Below are 20721 nucleotides of genomic sequence, written 5' to 3'. Positions count from 1 at the left end.
AGAGTTTGTGAACCGGAGACTTCAAGTATCCAGATCACACTTTTGTAAATTGAATAGGCTATTTAATTTTATAATATTTAATTGGACCAGGATTGGTTTCCAAACTAGTTGTGATGTCATAAAGCCTGCTCGTAGGCCCACCCCTTAAAATCTGAGGAAGCTCATTCGCTCAGAGGAACTTTCAGCAGATAATTGTGAAAACAGTCTTCTGGTGTCAAACTCTGAGTTGATTATACAAAGATTAATTCAAGCTGGTCTTGATCCTTTTTTGTCTCAGTCTGACATCCTTTATTGCACCATAAAGTCTCTCTCATCTCAAAAATATGTTTTTATTCTTGTTTGAGCGTCACTGTGCAGAATTATATATGTGCAGAGTTTGACACTTGAAGGCTATTTTCACGTTTATCTGCAGAAAGTGGAAAGTTTCTTTGTGCTCATTGAAAATATGATTTTAAACATCACAAATAGTTTGGAAGCCAATCCTGGTCGAAGATTCAACATACACAAGTGTGATGTGGAAACTTGTATTGAGTTCACACTTAAGGCTCAATTTCAAGGACTCTAACGTGTTAATACAACTTTTAACTGGAAAAAGCATCTCAAACACTGAGTGTTATTCAAAGAAGAGTATCTTATATACAACTGAAAACATGTCTGGAAGGGATCTTTTAGGACTTGTTCTGAGAGAATGACACCCAAACAGGGCTCATAAGATGACAAAAAATGCCATTGCTTTCTTTCCTGATGTGAAACCATATTTATTTAATTAAATTATACAACTCTGAGACACTGAATTATTTCCCTGTTTAAATCAAATTGTTAATTAAGATACTTTTGTTCTTGTATTAGGTTGTGTTTTGTGTGTATTCTTGAACATGTTCCAGTGTAATATTTCTTCATGTGCCCAGCAGGGTTATTATAGTTAACTAAAACTAAGACTAACACTAAAACTAGCATTGATAAAATAATTTAGTTAACTGAAATTAAAATAAAAACTACAATTTAAAAAAAAAACACACAAAAAAACGAAAACTAAATAAAAACTACAACGAACAATGTAAAACTAACTAAACTAAACTGAATTGCAGATCGTTGTCGTTTTGTTTTCTCCCTCGATTACTTCCTGTCCTGCAGCAGCCGTGGTTAAAGTATGAAATAAAAAAGGACTTGATAAACCATATTTGGTGTCACTCATTCTTTCATCCTTTATCAGCTTCTAAAAGTCAAGGCTTTCTCTTAATACCTGAAAAACTAAGACTAAGACTAAAACTAAATAAAAACTAAACTGAAACTACTAAATCACTTGTTGAACTAATTAAAACTAAACTGAAATAAAAAAGCAAACTGAAAAACTAAAGAAAAATAAAAACTAAAGAAAATTTCAAAACTATAATAACCTTGGTGCCCAGTAAGACTAGGAAAGTATGTTTCTGTTTTTATTTGCTCTGCAATTATCTCTACATTGAGTAAATACACTGCTATCGTGTTAATATGCATATGTACATGGTGTTCCAGTGACTATCAGCAGGTTGAATGAATGGTCTGTGACCTCTTGTGTGAAGTAAAAAAGACAAAGAGAGCAAAGAAAGAAAAGTGATATAATCACTTTTTTGAAATGTAATCAGGAACCTGTGATAAGCAACTGAAAGCACTTTAATTAACCCCAAAAATTTGATTAAAGGTAGGTCATAAAGTGTTAAACTAATAATAAATGTATCTTGTTGGATTATCTGTAAAGTAGATAGATTGGCTTCACAGGTAAGATTCCTGTCAATAAAAAACTAAACTAAACTAAACTCATTTTAAAATGGTGCATATTATGATTTAGTAACCAAGGTATTCAAGTTTAACATCAAACATCCTGTCATGTTACATCTACTGATTCACAACAAGTACAGCTATTAATCGTCTGACCTGGATGACCGAGAAAATCCACAGACATTGTTTGTTAAGTGATTAAGAGGCAGGTTTTGCAGGTTCTAAACTAAATATAACCTAGTAAGTCAGATTAATCAAATGTAAGTCTTCAGGCTGCAATGCAACCCCTGTTTTGAGTCACATGTGTCTTCTCTTTACCTGCAGTCAATTCAGAGGACATTTTTCTAACTAATAATGGTAAATATTGTAAGGGGATCAGTGCGACAGGGATGTCACATAGACTGCAGTGTGTGTGTCTCTATCTTTACCCACTTACAGCTGCAGGTGAAAGATGGATGAAGGGATGAACATTAACTGTTTGCTGAATCACCGTTTTCCTTTTTGTGGCTGTTTTCCACATGCACACCTGGGTCCTATTTATCCTGAATCACAGCTGCTTGTTAAAAAACCAGGTTATACAGCTCCCACACCTTTATTTACTGTGTGTATTATGTGTGTTTTGATGTTGTATGCAAACAGAGTAAGAGTCTCCTCACTGTATCCAATTCACATTTTACTCAAACACAAATCACAAACGATGCAACTTGATGTTTGAAATATATCTTTAATCCATGTCTAGAAATCTTACCTTCTGCTAAATTGACACATTGAAAGTACTGAGACTTAGAGGTGATGCACAACTCTGGGTTCTCCAAGAGAGCACACAGTAAAGATCATAAAGGGTTGGTTGTTGGACAAAAAAAAAAAGAAGGTTGTAATCGAACATAAAAATGTCCACTATCTGTCTGTGTGCTCCTTGGGAACTAACTGAATCTACATACTGAGATTAGTTCTCTTCTTGATCACATGCTCCATGTCGGCATGCTCAGATGTGTCTAGTTTGATGTTGTACTTGGCCAGGATCTTCATGATGGGCCTGATCTTCAGCCACCACTGTGACTTTGGGATGCGGTGACTGCAGCAGACAGAGCAGAGGTCATTGCAGACATTCACCATTACCATTATTTCTTACTTGTAGGACAATATGTTGTATGGAAAATATAAATCTTACTCAAAATCTGTGTCGTCCTTCAGATTAGCAAGAGGCTGGAAGGTGAGCGCCCTCTTCCTCATGCCCAGCACGCAGGCGGAGTCTGGTGTGTTGGCAAAGATACGACCTACAGAAGAAGAAGTGAAATGGTTTAGTTAACATGTCATGTGGGCAGGATGTCTACAGGAGTGGAACCTTCTCCTTTGTTCAGGCTAAGGTTAAAGAGGTGCTGTAGAACTCCACTTAGACCTGTGTAGGCCTTCAGGACCCTGGTGTCTCTTTACCTGAGTGCTGGAAACAAGACAAATGGGTGGGGAAAGGTGGAGGGGGTTCATGTTTCTTGATGTAGGGAGAGGTGTTGTCTATGGTGGGGGTTGGGTGGTGAGGGGAGGCACAGTATGACACTGTGGTCTTGATCACCAGAGGGCTTTGAGAGGGAAGCAGCTTTGGGGGCAGGGAGGGTGTTGGTTCTGTGTGGCTGGGGGAAGGGGGCAGGGGATGAGGGGGAGGAGGAGGCTGCTGAACCTGCTGAAGAACATTTTCCACTCTCTGGCTCTGTCCAGACCTCCTTCCGCCTGATCCCCCTTCATCTTGAATCCCATATTCTTTTTCGTTTCTGAACACACATCCTGCACTTTTTTTTTTTGCAGGGTTAGGGTTATCTCCCTCTACACGCTCCTCAGTAATTGACTGTCCCCATCCCTGAAGGCTCAGCAGCTCCTTCAGGTAACTGGTGACCCAGAGCTTATTATTGGGGAAGCATCACAGTGTCCTGGTGGGATGATGTTATCCCCAAAGTTGATGTACTGTAGTCAGTCATGGAGTTAATGTATGTAAATGGGACTCAAGTGTAATCCAGTCTGTGGGCTCAAAACACCCCCAAAGAGTCATAATTGCTGCCTGTGACCACCTCCTCACAGTCCTTGTGGTCACAGATTGACGCTAACAATGGGTGTGTAGGTAGGTGAGACGTACCAAATTGTGATCTGATCTGCCATGTGAGGTTGGGGGTGTATAGTGGAGTTGTATGCATCCTTTACATGACATATAATGTATCTCTCTGCCAACTCTTGTTGGCAGCCGAAGAAATACTCAGATCCTTTCCTTACTAAGTAAAAGAAGTCATGAAATAATGTAAAAATATTCAAATCAAAGTAAAAGTACAACAGTATTATAATCTCAAAGGTTTTGCATGTAAACCTATTGTTATTCAGACCTAACTATGTAACTAAAATAACTAAAATAGTAACTAGTAAGTAAAACTGTCAGATAAAGGTAAATTAAATGCCTTTGAAATGTAGTGGAGAAAATGTATAAATATAGCATACAATTGGAATACCCAAGTAGATACCTCAAACATATACTTAAGTAATATATTTCTTTTACTTATAGTTCATATAGTATGACTTATACTTTGAAATAATGTGGGATGTTTGTGTAGACTGAGACTCTCACTCAGATCTGCTGTAAACTTCAGTTGATGTGTCATGTTTGCTGTTGGTGTGCTTTTGTCCTACTATTGCAGTGGACATTAAAGTAGAAAGGTTTGATAGAAGAAACTGTCCCTGTGCTCTTATTAACCCATGACCTGAAAGCAGTATTAATGCAGTAACTATCTAGTCAATACTGAAGAGTAAGCATTACAGCTGCAGCCCACAAATGAACTAATTCTTAAAACTGTGCAGAAGGGTTATTTGATGTTGGGTCAACGTACCATGCCTATAGCACTCCTTCAGCTTCTCTGTCAGCCACAGAACAGACTTGGCACCCATCTTTGTGCCAAAGTTTCTGTCGAAGGGTGTTGGAGTACCACCCTGTGGTTAAAAGAAGGCAGACAAGTTTAGTATCAATTATGTTGAAATGCAAAAACACAAGGACAGAATCTGTTCCTTTACATTCACAGTGGATCCTAACTTATATATCATGATTCATATTAACACTTGACCAAACAAACGGACCTGCTGCATGTGTCCGAGAACATTCTTGCGGCAGTCAAAGATGCCTTTGCCCTCCTCTGAGTACAAGTTGAAGATGAAGTCAGTGGTGTAGTTGGCATTACTGCTCTCATTCCTGTTGTAGAAGGAACAGTGACAGATCATTGTAGACTTACAGTATATTAGTAATTACAGGTGCTCTGGGTCACACTTGAACAAAAACCTACCTGAGAATCAAACCTCTCTTCACTGTTGTCTTCATCTTGTGCAAAAGATGCTCGACGTTCATCTGTAGAAACCACCCAAAACCACTGATCACATGCTCAGAAAACGTCACTACGTCACTACTCAGTGTGCAAAGACTACAACAGAAATATTGGGTAAACAGGTGCTGGTCCCTCATGATCATCAGCTCACCTCCAGGTCTTTAATGCTGAATTTTTCCTCATAGATGTAGGCAGCATCGGCACCTGCAGCCAGACCGGCCATGGTGGCCAAGTAACCGCAGTATCCACCCATGGTTTCAACGATGAACACACGGCGCTTGGTCCCTGCTGCGGACTGCTTGATTCTGTCACAGGTCTGTAGAAGAAAACAGCAGAAATGTGTTTAGCGCCTGATTGTTTTTGCATTTATGTGTGTGTGTATCTACTGTTAAGGCACTGACAGAGGTGATGGTGTTGAGGGCCGTGTCAGCGCCAATGCTGAAGTCGGAGCCGGGGACATTATTGGAGACAGTGGCGGGAATAACCACCATGGGAATGCACATCTCCTCATATTTCTCTCTGGCCTGAACCAACTCCAGGCCTCCTACATAGGCCTGCAAAAGATGAAAGTGTATTAGTTTGTGTGTTTCTAAAAGAGGGCAATGACTGTCAGCTTTCAAACTAGGGATGGATTTATCATTGAAATTTAGAGAAAAACCTGCTAATATTTGCATAACTTTTGGTTTTAAAGGAGAAGAATGGCTGTAACATCTCACCTCAAATCCACCAATAATCACCAAAGCGTGGATGTTGAACTTGGCAATGTTCTGGCTGATTCCCTCCAGGATTTTAGCTGGCAGAGTCCTTTGGAAAACGAAGACAAATTACACAGTTATTGTGTAAGTTGACAAAATCCAGGTTTTCTTTACAGCAAAGAAAATAAATAATTTACTCTTTACCTCTTGGTGCCCAACATTGAGCCTCCTTTTCCAGTCCAGCCACTCACTGTGGTCCAGTTGATAGGTTCAACCTGTAGTGAGAATTATTGAAAATGTAATATATCAAATATTATAACACATGCAACAACAACTGGGAAACAGTGACAAATAACAAAAAGTTCCCTTTGGGTTTCATTTTCTATTCACTCCCAAACTGAAGGCCAGAAAGTGTGACCTTTGGGATTTGGATGAGGTTGGGAATGAAGTGCATTTAATCCTCTACTATCCATTTAATCATGATCTTCAGATGCCTCAAAAACTACAAAACACTACTTCAGATTTCAATAGATGTTTGTGGAAAGTTGATAAGAGAACAGGAGACTAATTCTTGCTACTACAGATCATGTGGCCATTTATAAAGCAACAAGAATCTTAAACCAAGATGTAACAGAAGTAAGTTTTTCTTGGATTCCTCAGTTTATGATGACAGTTACCTGTCCTTGAGCCAGACCGTCAAAGCCGTCGTGGACAGCAAACATGTTGTGACCCTGGATAATACCCATCCTGACTGCTGAACGGACAGCTGCATTCATACCAGCACAGGGAGCACCGATATTCAAGATGGCCACATTGATGTTGCTCTGTTAAGACAAAGAGAAAAGGAGATGGTTGAAGGGTTACTACAATTAGTACAATTACTACACAATTCATTCTTCTTCTTCTCTTTTTTAAATTAAGAATAATCTTTACTGATGTATTGAGTGATTTTTAGCAAATGGATGGTTCTCACCTTAACATCTGGGGGATTGATGTGAGCCAGCATCTTGTATGTGTTCCAGTTGTTTTCAAAACTCCTGCACACCATGAATAAGGTTGTGTAAGTGTCTGTTATTTTTTCTTTCATCATGCCAATGTTTTTCCAATATATTTTATCATTTCATAGGGGTGGCTCTAATCTCATTCTCCTTTTCATTATTTACTTTGCAATGTTTTTACATGTTTTATGTACCGGTTTTTATTGCTCCTGTATATTTTCTATGTTCAATTCACAGACTGTGATCTCAAAAAGACAAAACTCTGATGGATTTGTTAAATTGGTTGTGGTGCTATTCAGATTACATTCCTATACATTTAAAAGGACATTGTTCTTACTTTCCTCTGAGCTTGATAGCATCCTCAAATCTGCCCTCAGCCATGGCAGCAGTCACATCTTTGGTCTGTAAAGTAAAGAGAGGGGCAGAGAGTGTAAGAAGAAGAAAGACATAGAAATCTCAGCCTGTGGACACATATCCTCCAAAACGAGTAGCACAACATCCTAAGAAAGTGAGAAAAAAAAAAATGTACGTACCACTTGCACACACTCCATGAGCGGCAGTCTGACTGCCTGGTTCCCAGAGAGACTGACCACACAGGCAGGAGTGTCGGGAGTGGCCTCCAGCAACGCCATCACGGCCTCCACACCCATCCTGCTGCCCTGCACGATACACACACACATACACACAGTCAGATCATCAAGTGTGTATGGGATGCGAGGCAGAGCTACAGCTGTATTTTGTGTTTACTTACCAGGATTCTATCGAAGGCAGAGGGTGTGCCTCCTCTCTGTACATGTCCAAGGATGGTGGTGCGAGTATCAAAGCCAAGCCTGTCAGTAACCAACTGGAGACAAAGAAATCCAGCTGTTGGTCTGTCATACTGTCACTGTGACATGTAGCAGCACTTTACTCTACTGACACTAGAGAACAGGGCTCACCTTTTTAATCTCCTCAGATGAAATTGGTTTACCGTCTCTGGACATTGCACCCTCAGCTACGATGATCACATTCAGACGAGAACCTCTGGCCCTTTGCTGAGAGAAACAACGAGAGGACATAATGTTGTGCACTCTGAATGAAACATGTTGTGTGTGTTTAGAACATCTGCACATAAAGGGACACATACATTTGCCAGCCTCCTGCACAAGTGGTCTTCCCAGCCCTCATCTGGGGGCATCTCAGGAATGAACACCCAGTCTGCACCACAGGCCAGAGCTGTCACCAGGGCCAGGTACCTTCAGCCCGGCACACACACACATATTAGAGATATTGAGTTATTTTTTTGTCTTTATTTTAAAAGATGACAGCAGCGATGTGAGAGGAAAAAGTCGAGGGATGATAAGCAACAAAGATCCTCAGCTAGACTCAAACTGGGGTCAAATACACAAGCAGCATCTTAAACTGCTTCATCACCAGAATGCCTTGATAGAGAAATTTTGACAATATGTACAATCGTTTATTAAGATTAATTGTTTTCTGGGATTGAAATGAATGTGAGCATTTTTTAGCATTCATGCTTAAACAGGTATACTAAAAAAAATATTTAAATTAAGAATAAGTTTACAAAATATCAGTGTAAACATCATGCTTCGATAGGTTATATGTTCACTTCATACACTCACACATGTATTCTTATCAACACAAACACAAACACACACATACGCACACATACACACACACACACACACAAATCAACTAAACACACAAGCTACTGACCCACAGTGTCTGCCCATCACTTCCAGGATGAATGTCCTCTGGTGGCTGTGGAGGAAAATATGTCACAAATAAGAAAGAAGGTAACCATGATGAATAAAAAGTCACAACATCAGTCCGATTACACACATTTACACATCTGAAAATCCAGTGTTTTCACTCACACTATATAAGCTTGTAAATCCAAGAAGCAAGCATCTTTATTCCTCTTTAATTTGTCAGTGGTCAGTATTTAATGGGTCTCTGAATTGCTTCATATGTCACTGTTTTTCTTAAATCTTTATTAAGGTACACACAAATACCCACTGTTGCTGTTGCTGCTACAGTATAATCTAATTTCACCCTCACTGATGAATAATATGTATCTCAGGTAGGGTTACAGTGATGTCTGACCTCTGTGCAGTCGTGGTGATGGCGTCCACCACCTCAATGATGCGGTGCAGAGCAGAGTCGGTGCCAATGGTCATGTCAGTACCACAGAAGTCGTTGTCGATGGAGCCGACCATGCCAACGATGTTCAGATGGGAGGATTTTTTTACATCTGCTTCTGTAATCTTACCTGCAGAAAATGCAAAAAATCAGATGTTTTATCAGTAAGAACAAGAAACATTTAATGCCTATAGTAAGATTTAAAGTTGTAAAAGGTTTTATTGATTCATGTTTAAAAAATCCTCTTCTTTTCTTAGATTAGATTATATATCAGATGTTGACAGAGGTTTCCTCTGCATGGTAGGTAATAGTGCAGCATATAAAACTGTCATCATCTCATCTGGATGTCTGGATTAGTAATGCATACTCCCCAAAAGTCACATTTACACAAACTAACTTAGTGATGGATAAGAAAAGAAGCTCTGAATGAAGAGTGCATAGACTGAGCTGAGGGCGATAAGGCTGAAGGATTTTACAGACTTCACTCAGGACACATTATTACATTATTATTTCATTATTATGAGTGTGTCTCATTACCAGCTTTGAGCAGGTCAGCCAGCAGTCCACTCCACTCAGTCCTGAATGCGTTGGCTCCAGTCAGACTGCCGTCGCCTCCAATCACGCACAGGTTGGTGATTCCCAGCTTCACCAGGTTGTGGGCCGCCTTCATACGACCTTCCCTGGCTCTGAAGTCCTGGCAGCGAGCACTGCCGATGACAGTTCCTCCCTTACATGTGAAGAAAGAGGAGAAACTGTTTTCAACACAGTTACTGATACACCAACATTTTCTTGCTTAGAAGGACGAAGACTTGTGACAATGTTTTTCCCATTACAAACATCCAGAGTTACCCTTTAGATATTAATCCCTGTGGTGGGATGAGTGTCAGGGCAGCTTTAATAACGCTGTGGCATCAGACTCATTAAGATGTCTTGTAGTAGTAGTAGTAAGTAACATCAGGTGAGGTTGCATCATGCTGGATAAATGAGTAAGGCATTTTAAAAGTGATATCCTACAAATCTGCTGTGGCCTATGTGGCCTGGCCACATTTCATGAATCTTCACATGTAATGCCTTCATCACTGCCAGGTCTCTTTATTTAAACAGATGATGGGAAGAAATGTGAGTCATAAGATCACAGTATTACTGCACCTCCAATCTTTCGGTCACAGGGCAGCGGCGGCCTTTTAATATCATCACTCAACTCATGTTATCAGTTTGAGACATGGAGGAAGCTTTTCACTTGTGTTAAAGGATAGATTCACAGTTCTTCAACAAGTAAAATATTTGTTCATCCAAATTTCAAAAAATATATCCTCCCGGACAGATAATTCCACTTTTATGAGGACAAGTTGGTAGACACTTGTCTCTACAATTTCTGCTGTGGTGGGGTGACTGGGATTGTATTTGTGCTACTCCCAGCAATAAAGAATGACATTTCCAAAGTTCAACAAAGGGTGTCACAAGACCAAGAGTCCACAGACACTCCGATCAGCAGCTCAGTAATTCTAATTCAGACATAATGATGATTCATGTGTGGATAATAAGTGTCCTACTTTAGATCAGAGGTTTTCAAAGTGGGAGGGGGCCTCTCAAAGGGGGCTTCAGGGAAGGTTTGGTGAATGAAAATGAAAAAATATTACACTAGTTATCAAAAAGAGATCACATAAAATAGCCTAAATGTGTGTGATTTGGTTAAAGAGATAGTTGAGAGGTACATTATTTTTGAATGCTTTTTTATTCATTTGGTGTTGACTGAAGTTACGTAAATACCAGACTATGGCTAATTGAGTGAAACTGAGTAAGCATAATTGGGGGTGCATTTCCCAAGCTTTGTCTGAGAGGAGGCCTTCAGTTTTAGACTTTTACATTTACTGTTTATACCATAGAAATAGACCCCATGAAAATTTCTGACAATGTTGTTGTCAACCTTTTAAACTGTAATTTTTCATTGCTGTGACAACTACAAACAAAATCTCTCTCACGTCCACTGCACTAAAGTAGTGGCATTCATCTAGCTTTCATCATTTGGTTGAACCAACCCTTTAATGGCACAAATAAACACCTCTGTTCTGTCACATGTAGATATTTGTGCATATTTCATCCAGTGTCAGTTCTACAAAAAGTGGTTCTTGCTGGTGAATGAAACTGTGTGTGTTTATTTGGCTGCATGTCACTCACCAGCTGCAGCATCATGGAGACGCTCTCCCATGTAGCAGGGCGGATGTTGTCTCCTCCATCAACCAGGCCCTGGTAGCCCTGCAGCACACATTGACACTGTTAATACTGCTGCCACTGCAAATCATTTCACTGCAGACAACAAATTGTCTTTAAATACTTTCATAATGTATTTATGTCTTAGAAGCTTATGAGTCTCTGTTTTGTATTTATTTGCAATATCATGGCATGTTGGTGTAATGTAGTCTGTATGAAGCGCATACCTCATGAACAAAGTAGACTTTAGCTCCAGTGTAGAGTCCAACTCTGACTGTGGCTCTCACGGCAGCGTTCATACCTGAGACACACACACAGGTGACATTGTTTGTTACGACTGATTTACCCACATAATAATTAAACAATGACAGACATTATTTTAATTGACCTGTTAGATAACCAGCCAAAGATTTATTTGATCCATTTGACCTTTAAGTAACTTGACCTTTGAGTTTATGGTACTGTATGTCTTGCGGACCATCTTGCCCCTGAATAAGCAGTACACTAAAGCCCACAGTGTGAGGCTGTGTTGTGGCAGACTGGCATGTTGCAGCTCTTGTTTCACCAAACAGCAGCTGTGGATGGGGGCGTTTCTTTCCTCCATACCAGAAAAAGGTCACTGCCACTAAAATTAGCCCCAAAGACGTGAAATAAGGGAACGCACTAGGACAAGAGGGTACATAAAGCCACCACACAAAGGGTGAATAAAGATTGCCAGCAATATGCAATGATTATGAGACATCATCCAGCTGAGATTCAACCAGAGTACCAGCTTAATGCTCAACATTGAGGTTTAACAAAGGAAAAGTCAACCTGTATGGATGATTTCCTATACATAAAAACCCCAACAAAACTCATATTTGATTTGTAAAGTCAAAATCTGCTACACAATTTTAGCCAACAATGACAGTTTTTGGACTTTATGATGTGTGAAGATATACTTTATAGCTAAACCAACACTGCTGGTTCTGTAAATCAAAGACGTAATCTTACTCTTCTCATCACACTGACATCAAATAGGACTTACAGCCAAACATCCATTAATATCTGACAGGTGGCCTTCAACTGAGCCAACCTGATAACTGTTCTTGTGGCTCTCAGGCTAGTTAAGGGTGCCATGCAGTCAGAGCTTTAACATGATACTTTATTGGACCCTGTAAGATGGAGTCTGCATCTGCTGGAAGATGCTGTCCACCAGATTGTCCCTCTGTTGTTCTTTATCAAAAATTGAAAATAAGTCTGCGAGTGTGTTTAAATGCATGTCTCCCTGCAGATATCATCCCCTGCTTACCTTGGGCATCTCCTCCTGATGTCAGCACAGCGATGGAGCGTCCAATCCCCATCTTTGTGGGGTCCATGGTTGGGTGAAGATCCTCAGACATGTTTCCAGAGTGAGGCATACAGGTGGCTACAATGAAGAGAAAAGAAAAGGAGAAATAATAGAGGGAGGCTGCTCTTCCCTCACTCTCTACTTCTCAGAGGAGGGTGATTCACGGCGCAGGCTTTATAGACTACTGTCCCTAACCCTGTCCTGAGCCCCCTCCCACCAACACCCCCCACTCACTCACACAAGTCTACTAAATATACATCAAGGCCTGTAACCACCTGCAGTAGACTGAAAAACATAATTAAAGTAATTCTGATCAGCAACATTCAAACCCATGTATTTTCCCGTTTTCTAATTAATAATCAATTAATTAATTAATCAATAAAACAAAATAATGAAAAGGATTTTAAAGGAAAATTATTACATTTTTTGTGGATTTTGTCACCTCTACACATGAAATGAACAGCTTCAACTCAAATGCTCCTAAAATGAAGGAACCTGCTCAAGAAATGTGTCAATGAACAGATTATTATTCAATCAGCAAAATGTTTATCAATGACAAATATGAAAATGTAGCAATCATATGTAGCATAAAAACAGTCACAGCTTGATTTGCTTGATTTCATGTCGTCGTAATTTTTGGTTTCTTGAAGTTTGTCATATAAACTATTCAGTCTATAGGAACTTCTCGTTAGGTTTGACATTTAACATCCTAAATGTTAACTGTTCTCCAGAGTCGAGCTGATTCAGCTGCAGGGTGTGTTTCACATGTACGATTACTGTCTTCTGACTGACCAGGATATACAATATGGCATATCTTATATCATGTCATGAAGATGCTCGTTTCCATGTGGTAATCTGGAGGACTCCATGTGAGTAGACAAGGCATCACTTAACACTTCAGCAAAAAGAAAAGCAAGAAGGTCTGATAGACACATTGGCAGTCCAATTAAAATATTGTTATAGTGATAAAAGTTAAAGTTAGTATCACACTAACAAGTTTTGAGGGATTTTTGTATTAAATAATTCTCAAAACCAGAGGCTGAGAGATCCTCTCTGAGGCTGTAACTAATCATTTCTTTCATTAACAATTAATTTTGTCAGTTTTTTTCTTCAGATTAATCAATAAGTCTACAGATAATATTGAAAGTAAGAGTGTAGAAACTGAAAAACTGACCATTACAAGTTCTGCTCAATGTAACATCATCAAACAAAAACAATAAAATATTCAATTTACTGAGTTAAAATTTACCAGCAAATATTTTGTATTTTTAATGATGAGTAACAATTAATTGCTGAGATGTTTCAGGAAACACTGGATCTCCAACTATGTAACACAGTGCTTCTCAAACTTTTTACCAACAAGGACACTGAAACTGGCACAAATCAGACCTGGACCCCCAACTCATAAAATGTATGCTTTTAGTTGTTTTATTGCAGAAAGGATATGAAATTCATTGTCAAGTCATTGTGTTGATTATAGATTAAATTAGAATGGAAATAGTAATTTCCCCACTTTAAAAACCATGCAAGAGATTAATATCATGTGTCAGTATCCTCTGTGCTGGGTCAACACCCTCCTTTTTCAAACTCCTTGCCCTCCACACCCAAAACTGAGATAACTTGTTATATTTGTAAAGCTCCTCATGAGTCATCATCATACATGCTTTCACATGCATGACAAGTAAACTGAACATTATGTGCCCATAAATAAGTCATGAACTGAAAGAAGAGTCACACACGGCCAGACAGTAACATATATACATTTATTATAAACACTGTACATGGAGAGTGAGTTACTTTGAATCCGCAGTTACAAACTTCACAAATAAAGCAGTTAGCAGTTATTTAGTGGTTTTATCAAAGCTCTATAATTTTGCTTCTCATTCACACACTGATGGCAGCGATCTGCAATGTAAGGTCAGACGGTCAGGGTTCAAAATTCACTTTTTGTCCACTAGCCAAAAGGTTAGTGAGTGTTCAAATCTTTACCAACCATTCAATAGATTAACACTGTTTTTTTGGGTGGTGAGTAAAAGAACACTTTGACAGGTGGACCAGACACTGGGAATCAAACCACCAACCTAATTTACATCTTCAGCTACAGCTGCAGATAACAGTGCTGTACACCACCCCGATCTATACATACACTACAGTTATAACACTGATCAAGTCTTCATTGACCTTTTACAATATTTTCCTCATATGTAGTTTTCTATTCATGTCATAAACTTTATTTCTAATAAGTATTCCTCTACATTATTGACAAACATGAGTGCTGACAGTATAAAAGCTGGACTATTCAAAAGAACAAAACTTAAGACAAAAGACATTGACGGGTTTATAACAAAAATGATACCAGCAGTGTTCTTTGGTCTCATACTCAGGCTGGCACCGACAGTGTTGGACTAACAGTTTCATGTTTTTTAAAAAGAAAAAAGAAAAAAGAAAAGAAAAGTAGAGAAAATACTGTATCTGTTTTGTAGTGCAAATCATTATCTCTCATGCATCATATCATCTCCTCTAAGTGGAGAAGAAGGGCCGGAGGAGAGATTGAAGTCAATTGGAACAAATGTCTGGAAAAAAAGAGAAAAATATATATATAATATATATTTATATTAACTATCAAATGAGCACATTTCCCAAAATGCTAACTCTTCCTTCACTCAATTCATCAGAATCTCTGTTCAAAACCTTCACTGCTGTGATAATACACGTCATCACTGTTACCACAACCATTTGTTTTCTTCCTCTCGGTGGCTGCAGAGTGTAAGGATGGTGAACAACTATCACTCAAATGACCATGAAATTTGTTATGTATATCATCTTTGTATACAACTCTCATCTCTAGTTAGGACTGCAAACAACCATCGTTACTAAAAAATATGCATTAAAGGAACAATTAGTAATTTTAGGAAGCATATTTTGTATTTTTGCTTTAATGATCATATGACATCGTCTTCGGCCTCCATGATAAACACACACGGTGTGCAAAAGAAGGACTTCTAGTAAATTTTCAGTCAATTACGGTTAAAGTACAATCTACCTCTTTATTTTTTCATTGTATGCATCTCTGGATTTTTGTGAGACAAAACATCCCTGATTTGAGTCCACGTCAGAGAAACACACACTTTTTGAATTGCTTTCTCTTTCTCCAGAGAGTGGAGAATGTGTGACTTTTTTTTCTCTCTAAGGATTCTGTCCACTGAGGGGTTAGAAGAGATGTGATTTTCATTATTATAAAAAGGGCATGTTATATAAATGTTACCCCTCTGTGTTTCTAATGTGTGATAAATGCATGATAAATGATTGTACATTGTTGCATTTACGGACTGTCCACTAATTTATTCACCATATTTGTAAGTATACGTAAACTGAGTTTTACCTTCTTCTGTTTAGATTTTCTTATACTTGTATTTTCAGTGGGCTGTAATTAACAGTAACATATAGATAATAGATCTAGATAGATGCACTGTGATGTACTTTTGTGTCCTTTATATGTGGTTAAGATAAACTTCTCTTACTAACATCTTACTTCTGTCCCTCTCCCCTCGTGTTTGTGTGTGTAAATGTTTAAAGTTTGGTTTTGGGTATTGATTTTTGTGTCATTTATATATTGATATGAATAATGTGTCAATAAATATATTACAAAAATAATATATAAATATGTTGGATCAGTAATTTAATGTCAAAATGTCACACAGCATTGTTCATTCTTTTTGTCTGTATGTTCACTGTAAGCTGTGTACTCACAATTGACTCTTCGAGGTGCAGGATGGAGGCCACCGGATTTTCACATCGAGGCCGAGGAGGGAGGACCCCGTTGGCAGCCGGGGCCGTCACCGAGGTGTAGGTGGCCACCTCCTCGTCCATTAGCAGCTCTTCCAGGGGAGGAAGGCGCTTGCGCAGTATCGCTACGGCAGGACTTAGAGCACAAGTCTTCTGAACAGTGAGGTCTGTAATAGGAAACACACTTTAAAAAAAAAAGTAGGCAGTATGAGGAGTGCATGTGTAGCGCTGTAAGAGATGTCAGTGTTACCTCTGTGTACACTCTTCATCTGACAGCTTGTTTCTGACACAGATGACTTTCCTTCATGTACCCGAAGCACTTTTCCCTGTTCTGATGAGACAGGACCGTGTTGCTCCTGATGGACTGAGGTCTCCTGCTTCTCAAAACGTGGAGCTCTTAACAGATTTTTGCCTGCTGAGAAAAAAATGACCGACTGTCTTTGAGGCGCTTGGAGGAATGGCTGTCCTCCCATAATCTGTTTGTTCTCCTCATCCTCCTCGCTGTTGGTCCTGCTCGTCTCTGAGTTTTCTTCACACTGAGATTTAATCTAGAGTAGTGAGTGAAGAGGAAACAAAACGTATATATGAACAAATTCATTCAATATGGATCTCTGTGTGATGGTAAGTTGTGAATTTGGTTTCATACAGTTGAAGCTTGAACCGGGAGCTGCTCTGCTTGTATCTCTGGATCTTTCTCGGCCACATTTGTGCTCCGCTCGTCCTCTTGATCATCAAATAATCTCTGGACGACCTCCTGAAAACAAACAAGTAAATCATATCAGATGTGATTTCTACTTAACACAGTATCATCATTTCATCACGTCAGAAATAGATACAGTGATGATAGCTTTGGATTAAACTGCATGCATAATGTTACACATACCACATGATCTGGTGTACATTTTATCATTAGTTACCCCATATGAACTAAGGCCACTTCCTGAAGGTATCATCACCAACAGCTTTTAAAATCTGAAATCTGCCCATGAACTACTGACCTCTATAGTAAATTCATTGGTTTATTCATCTTCAGCACCCAAAATCTTAGCACGATCCCAGATAACAGGGTGTTGTTATGATATCAAAAGTCTTTCACAACTATCAGCAATATCTAATAACTTAAACCTGCAGTGAGAAACTTTCACATGTACATGAACATCTGTTACATTCAAGTCAAACAACTTCACACAGTGCTGGTTAAGGCGGATAAATCTCTCTCTCTATCGCACTATGCAGAGTTTTTAATTCATACGCATGATCTATGAGTAGAGCATGTGCACCACAGACTTCCATTGAATGAGTGGCTAACTTCCAGTCAGCGCTCCGCTTACTTGAATGGGGATAAAATAATTGAATCGTGCAGCACCTCCAGACTTTCCAATGTTATTAGAGAAAGTGGGAGACAAAAATCCTGTACTCCAGCTTTAATTATTAATCCCAAAATGTCAAATCCCACATCCAAGATCTTGTAAATGTTAGGAGGGTGTTCAGTTTTTACAGGATTTGATTTATATTTGTTGTTGTAAAAGTTTTGCCAACAAAGAATGATATTACTTAAAGCTATAGCCACTTTTTAGCATTTTCTGACCTACAAAATGATATGTATGCTTTTATTTCCTACACAAATACTGCTCAAACCATAGGTACAGAACATGCAGCAGATATGCCAAGAATGTCGAAAATGTTGTTCATTAAGCCTCCCCTATACATTTCTGAAATGTTTAGTGTATCTACACTGAAAATCAAAAAGTGAGCAAACTGTTACAGCTGCCTTGAATTGAGTGAAACCTTTAAGACTCTCTGGAACAATTATTACCTGAATTTTGTAAGTCCTGATTATATTTCTGTTCTTATAAGACAGTGTTTTTGTATTTTTTGGCACTTAAGAACAGATTTGTGTAAAAGCTTTCTCTACATATTATGAAATAGTGATTTCCTGCTCTCACCTCCTGGCGTGGCTGTAGGTTGGTGTTGCAGTGCCTCAGCCCGGGAGTGCCGGTGTATGGTGTCGACAGATGCCATTTCTAAAAACAGCAGCATCATGAGACCAAGACATGACTGTGAGAAAACGCACGGTGGCAAACAGACATAATATAAACACCCAGCACATAATTTATATACTGACCATGGTGGACATGGGCTGATGCTTGATGTCGCGAACCCTCTGTGGCGTCCATTTCTTTGACGGAGTCTCTTTGAGTGTTACTGCTGAGAATAAAAAAAGCTGGGTCACATTGGAGTAAAACAACATAAGATGATAAGAAATATGATGTCACATCTTACCCACTGCTCCTCCGGTTGCCTCTGTACAATTTTTTCTGACTGGAACTCTCTGGGCCTGAAAACAGTAAATAAAAATGTGTTTTTGTTTGTGGTGCAAACAAATTAAAGAAGAAGAAGCAGCGCAAATATGAGAATACATTCAGAATGAACATACTGTGTAAATCGAAGTCCCTCTGCCTGATGGACAGACTGAGTTTCGAGGTGTGGCACCCACAGGCCGTCCAGCCTTCACCCCCTCATTCAGGAGGATGCTCTTCAGTGCAGCGGGGTCTGGAGAGAACTGCATTGACCTCACTGATCCTGAAAAAAATGTGCACAAAGAGCGTAGATTCAACTGACTACCCTGATGTCAAGTCAAGTCAATTTATGTATCTATATAAATTGACACATTTAAAAAGGACCAGTGTGTAAAGATGCATTGGGACAAATTAAACACTGGCTCTAGATAAGCTCTTTCATGCTTTAGGAGTGTTTTGCAGGTTCTCCCACACACTTGGATGGGGAGGGAGATGTTTATTTGGTTGAAATCTGCAATCTCACCACTATATGCCACTAAATCCTACACACTGGTCCTTTAAAAACAACAAAAGTTGATCACTGTGCTTTACAGAGACTGTGAAATACAATCAAATGAAAACACAGACATACTGTAAGTAAGAGGATCAGGGGAAAAATTAATAAAAGTGTAGAATAAAATGAATAAAAAATAAGATTTAAATCCTAAAACAACAACAACTTTGCACAGAGAACAAATAATTACGGTAAGAGAGTTAAATAAATAATAAAGGATGAATATAACTAATAAAAGTGACTATTAAAGAAAACTTGCAATTCTAACATCTTTTTTTACTAACATGTTAGTAGAACCAATGACAAAAAAAGATCACCATGGCTCATATTTGACATCTTATAGATGTTTAAGCAAAACACAACATCATCAATAACAACTTATTTAGCAAGAAAGCTCTGAAACTTTTCTAGGAATTTTGAATGATTCCTTTAATTGAATAATTAGTTGTAGCTCTACAAGAACATAAATGAACATGTTAAGACATTGCTCTGTAATTCACTCACTGCTTTGACAATAAACAAATGATGATGAAATGAAAAGACACAGCATTTCTAATGTCACTCCATCACTGTGAATGAGTTTAAAAACTATGTGTACATCTACTGTGATCACATACTATATATTTAATAACACACAGTGCATATTAATGCTAACCTGTAGAGGGTTCAGCCTTCTGACGACTCTTCATGACAGACACTCGCTGGGGCTGTGAAAAGATTAAACCAGAAAAAGAACAGATGCTTAATTTCAGCATTTATAGCAAAAGTGATGCAGCTGAAGACTTTTATCACACTGACTCAACAGATATTTAGAGGGTTTGGACGGTGAAGCAGATCACTGCCTTACTCCTTCATTCCAGAGACACTGAGAGCAGCACAGTCAGACTGGAATTTCAATGAGATAAATAAATGGTGATAAATTCAACATAAACATACTGTGTAGATCGAAGTCCCTCTGCCGGATGGACGGACTGAGTTTCGGGGTGTGGTACCTACAGGCAATCCAGGCTTCACCCCTTCATTCAGGAGAATACTTTTCAGTGCAGCAGGATCTGAGAAGAACTGCACCGAACTCACTGATCCTGAAACAAATGTGTACAAAGTCAATTTTAAAAAGTAAAAATTATTTCTTTATGTTCTTTCATTGGTGATAAGACTAGGTAAGATGCCTTAAAACATTTCCTCAGAGCTTTTTTGACATGTGGAAGGTGTCTGTATTTAACCCTAACTTGACACTTAATGAATGTTCCTAATTTTGTGAGAATTGCTCATAAAAATGACTTTGAACTGATGACATATATCATTAGTCTGTTTCTGTAAAACATGAATTACATATGATGGATTCGTACTATGCTCTGTATTTGGTGTTAATAATCATTTTTACACAGCACCACCCCTCCCAAATCCCAAAGTCTGTCTGGATTGCTGTTTTGGAATTTTATAGTAGTGTGTTCATAAGAAGTCTAACAGGGTTAACAGATTTTTGTGGCCTGATTGACCCCAAAACATTAGTAACGTCACTCATTGTACATTTCTTTGTCTGTGAATGACTAGACAGTACATATATCCTTACTTGGTGTGATAACAATGCACCAAGT

At 38.8% G+C, this 20721-nt stretch overlaps 2 protein-coding genes across 6 annotated transcripts; both read right to left on the bottom strand.

The window, feature by feature from the left end:
• Nucleotides 1-2627: 2627 nt before the first annotated feature.
• Nucleotides 2628-12454, bottom strand: pfkma (phosphofructokinase, muscle a). 5 transcript variants are annotated; one of them, XM_053317548.1, is made up of 21 exons: nt 12446-12454; nt 11122-11199; nt 9481-9670; nt 8908-9073; nt 8518-8562; nt 7928-8036; nt 7740-7835; nt 7553-7645; nt 7335-7460; nt 7139-7203; nt 6777-6840; nt 6481-6627; nt 6008-6078; nt 5825-5912; nt 5510-5662; nt 5260-5424; nt 5070-5131; nt 4867-4978; nt 4623-4722; nt 2930-3035; nt 2628-2833 (listed from the first exon to the last, which is right to left on the bottom strand). In XM_053317548.1, exons 1-21 carry the CDS (start codon nt 12452-12454, stop codon nt 2692-2694), a joined length of 2187 nt encoding a protein of 728 aa, XP_053173523.1. In that variant the 3' UTR covers nt 2628-2691. The 5 variants fall into 5 exon arrangements, with proteins under 5 accessions (XP_053173523.1, XP_053173521.1, XP_053173525.1 ...); XM_053317546.1 differs by lacking the exon at nt 12446-12454 and adding an exon at nt 11382-11455; XM_053317550.1 differs by lacking the exon at nt 12446-12454 and adding an exon at nt 11382-11455 and having other exon boundaries at nt 6783-6840.
• A 2327-nt stretch (nt 12455-14781) lies between these two features.
• troap (trophinin associated protein) lies at nt 14782-19814 on the bottom strand. The gene is made up of 9 exons (XM_053317559.1): nt 19779-19814; nt 18708-18853; nt 18554-18608; nt 18396-18478; nt 18217-18294; nt 16917-17024; nt 16521-16818; nt 16235-16437; nt 14782-15057 (listed from the first exon to the last, which is right to left on the bottom strand). The coding sequence occupies exons 1-9, from the start codon at nt 19810-19812 to the stop codon at nt 14977-14979; spliced, it is 1086 nt and encodes a 361-aa protein (XP_053173534.1). The 5' UTR covers nt 19813-19814; the 3' UTR covers nt 14782-14976.
• Nucleotides 19815-20721: the final 907 nt, after the last annotated feature.

This window comes from Scomber japonicus, chromosome 4 (assembly GCF_027409825.1).
Source record: "Scomber japonicus isolate fScoJap1 chromosome 4, fScoJap1.pri, whole genome shotgun sequence".
NCBI classification, from domain to species: Eukaryota; Metazoa; Chordata; class Actinopteri; order Scombriformes; family Scombridae; genus Scomber; species Scomber japonicus.
The sequence above is the reverse complement of the archived record's forward strand: the minus strand, read 5'-3'. Positions and strand labels throughout refer to the sequence as shown.

What these genes read in the sequence shown, in the direction of transcription:
- troap (XM_053317559.1), bottom strand. Translation starts at nt 19,812, where the DNA reads ATGAAGAGTCGTCAGAAGGCTGAACCCTCTACAG. An exon ending in GAAGGCTGAACCCTCTACAG is followed by an intron (nt 18,854 to 19,778) that starts GTTAGCATTAAT and finishes CATTTTTTTCAG; the next exon opens with GATCAGTGAGGTCAATGCAG. An exon ending in GATGAAGAGTGTACACAGAG is followed by an intron (nt 16,438 to 16,520) that starts GTAACACTGACA and finishes TTCCTATTACAG; the next exon opens with ACCTCACTGTTCAGAAGACT.
- pfkma (XM_053317546.1), bottom strand. Translation starts at nt 11,453, where the DNA reads ATGAACGCTGCCGTGAGAGCCACAGTCAGAGTTGGACTCTACACTGGA. An exon ending in CATCTGAGGAGATTAAAAAG is followed by an intron (nt 7,646 to 7,739) that starts GTGAGCCCTGTT and finishes CTTTGTCTCCAG; the next exon opens with TTGGTTACTGACAGGCTTGG. An exon ending in TCAGCATTAAAGACCTGGAG is followed by an intron (nt 5,132 to 5,259) that starts GTGAGCTGATGA and finishes TGGTTTCTACAG; the next exon opens with ATGAACGTCGAGCATCTTTT.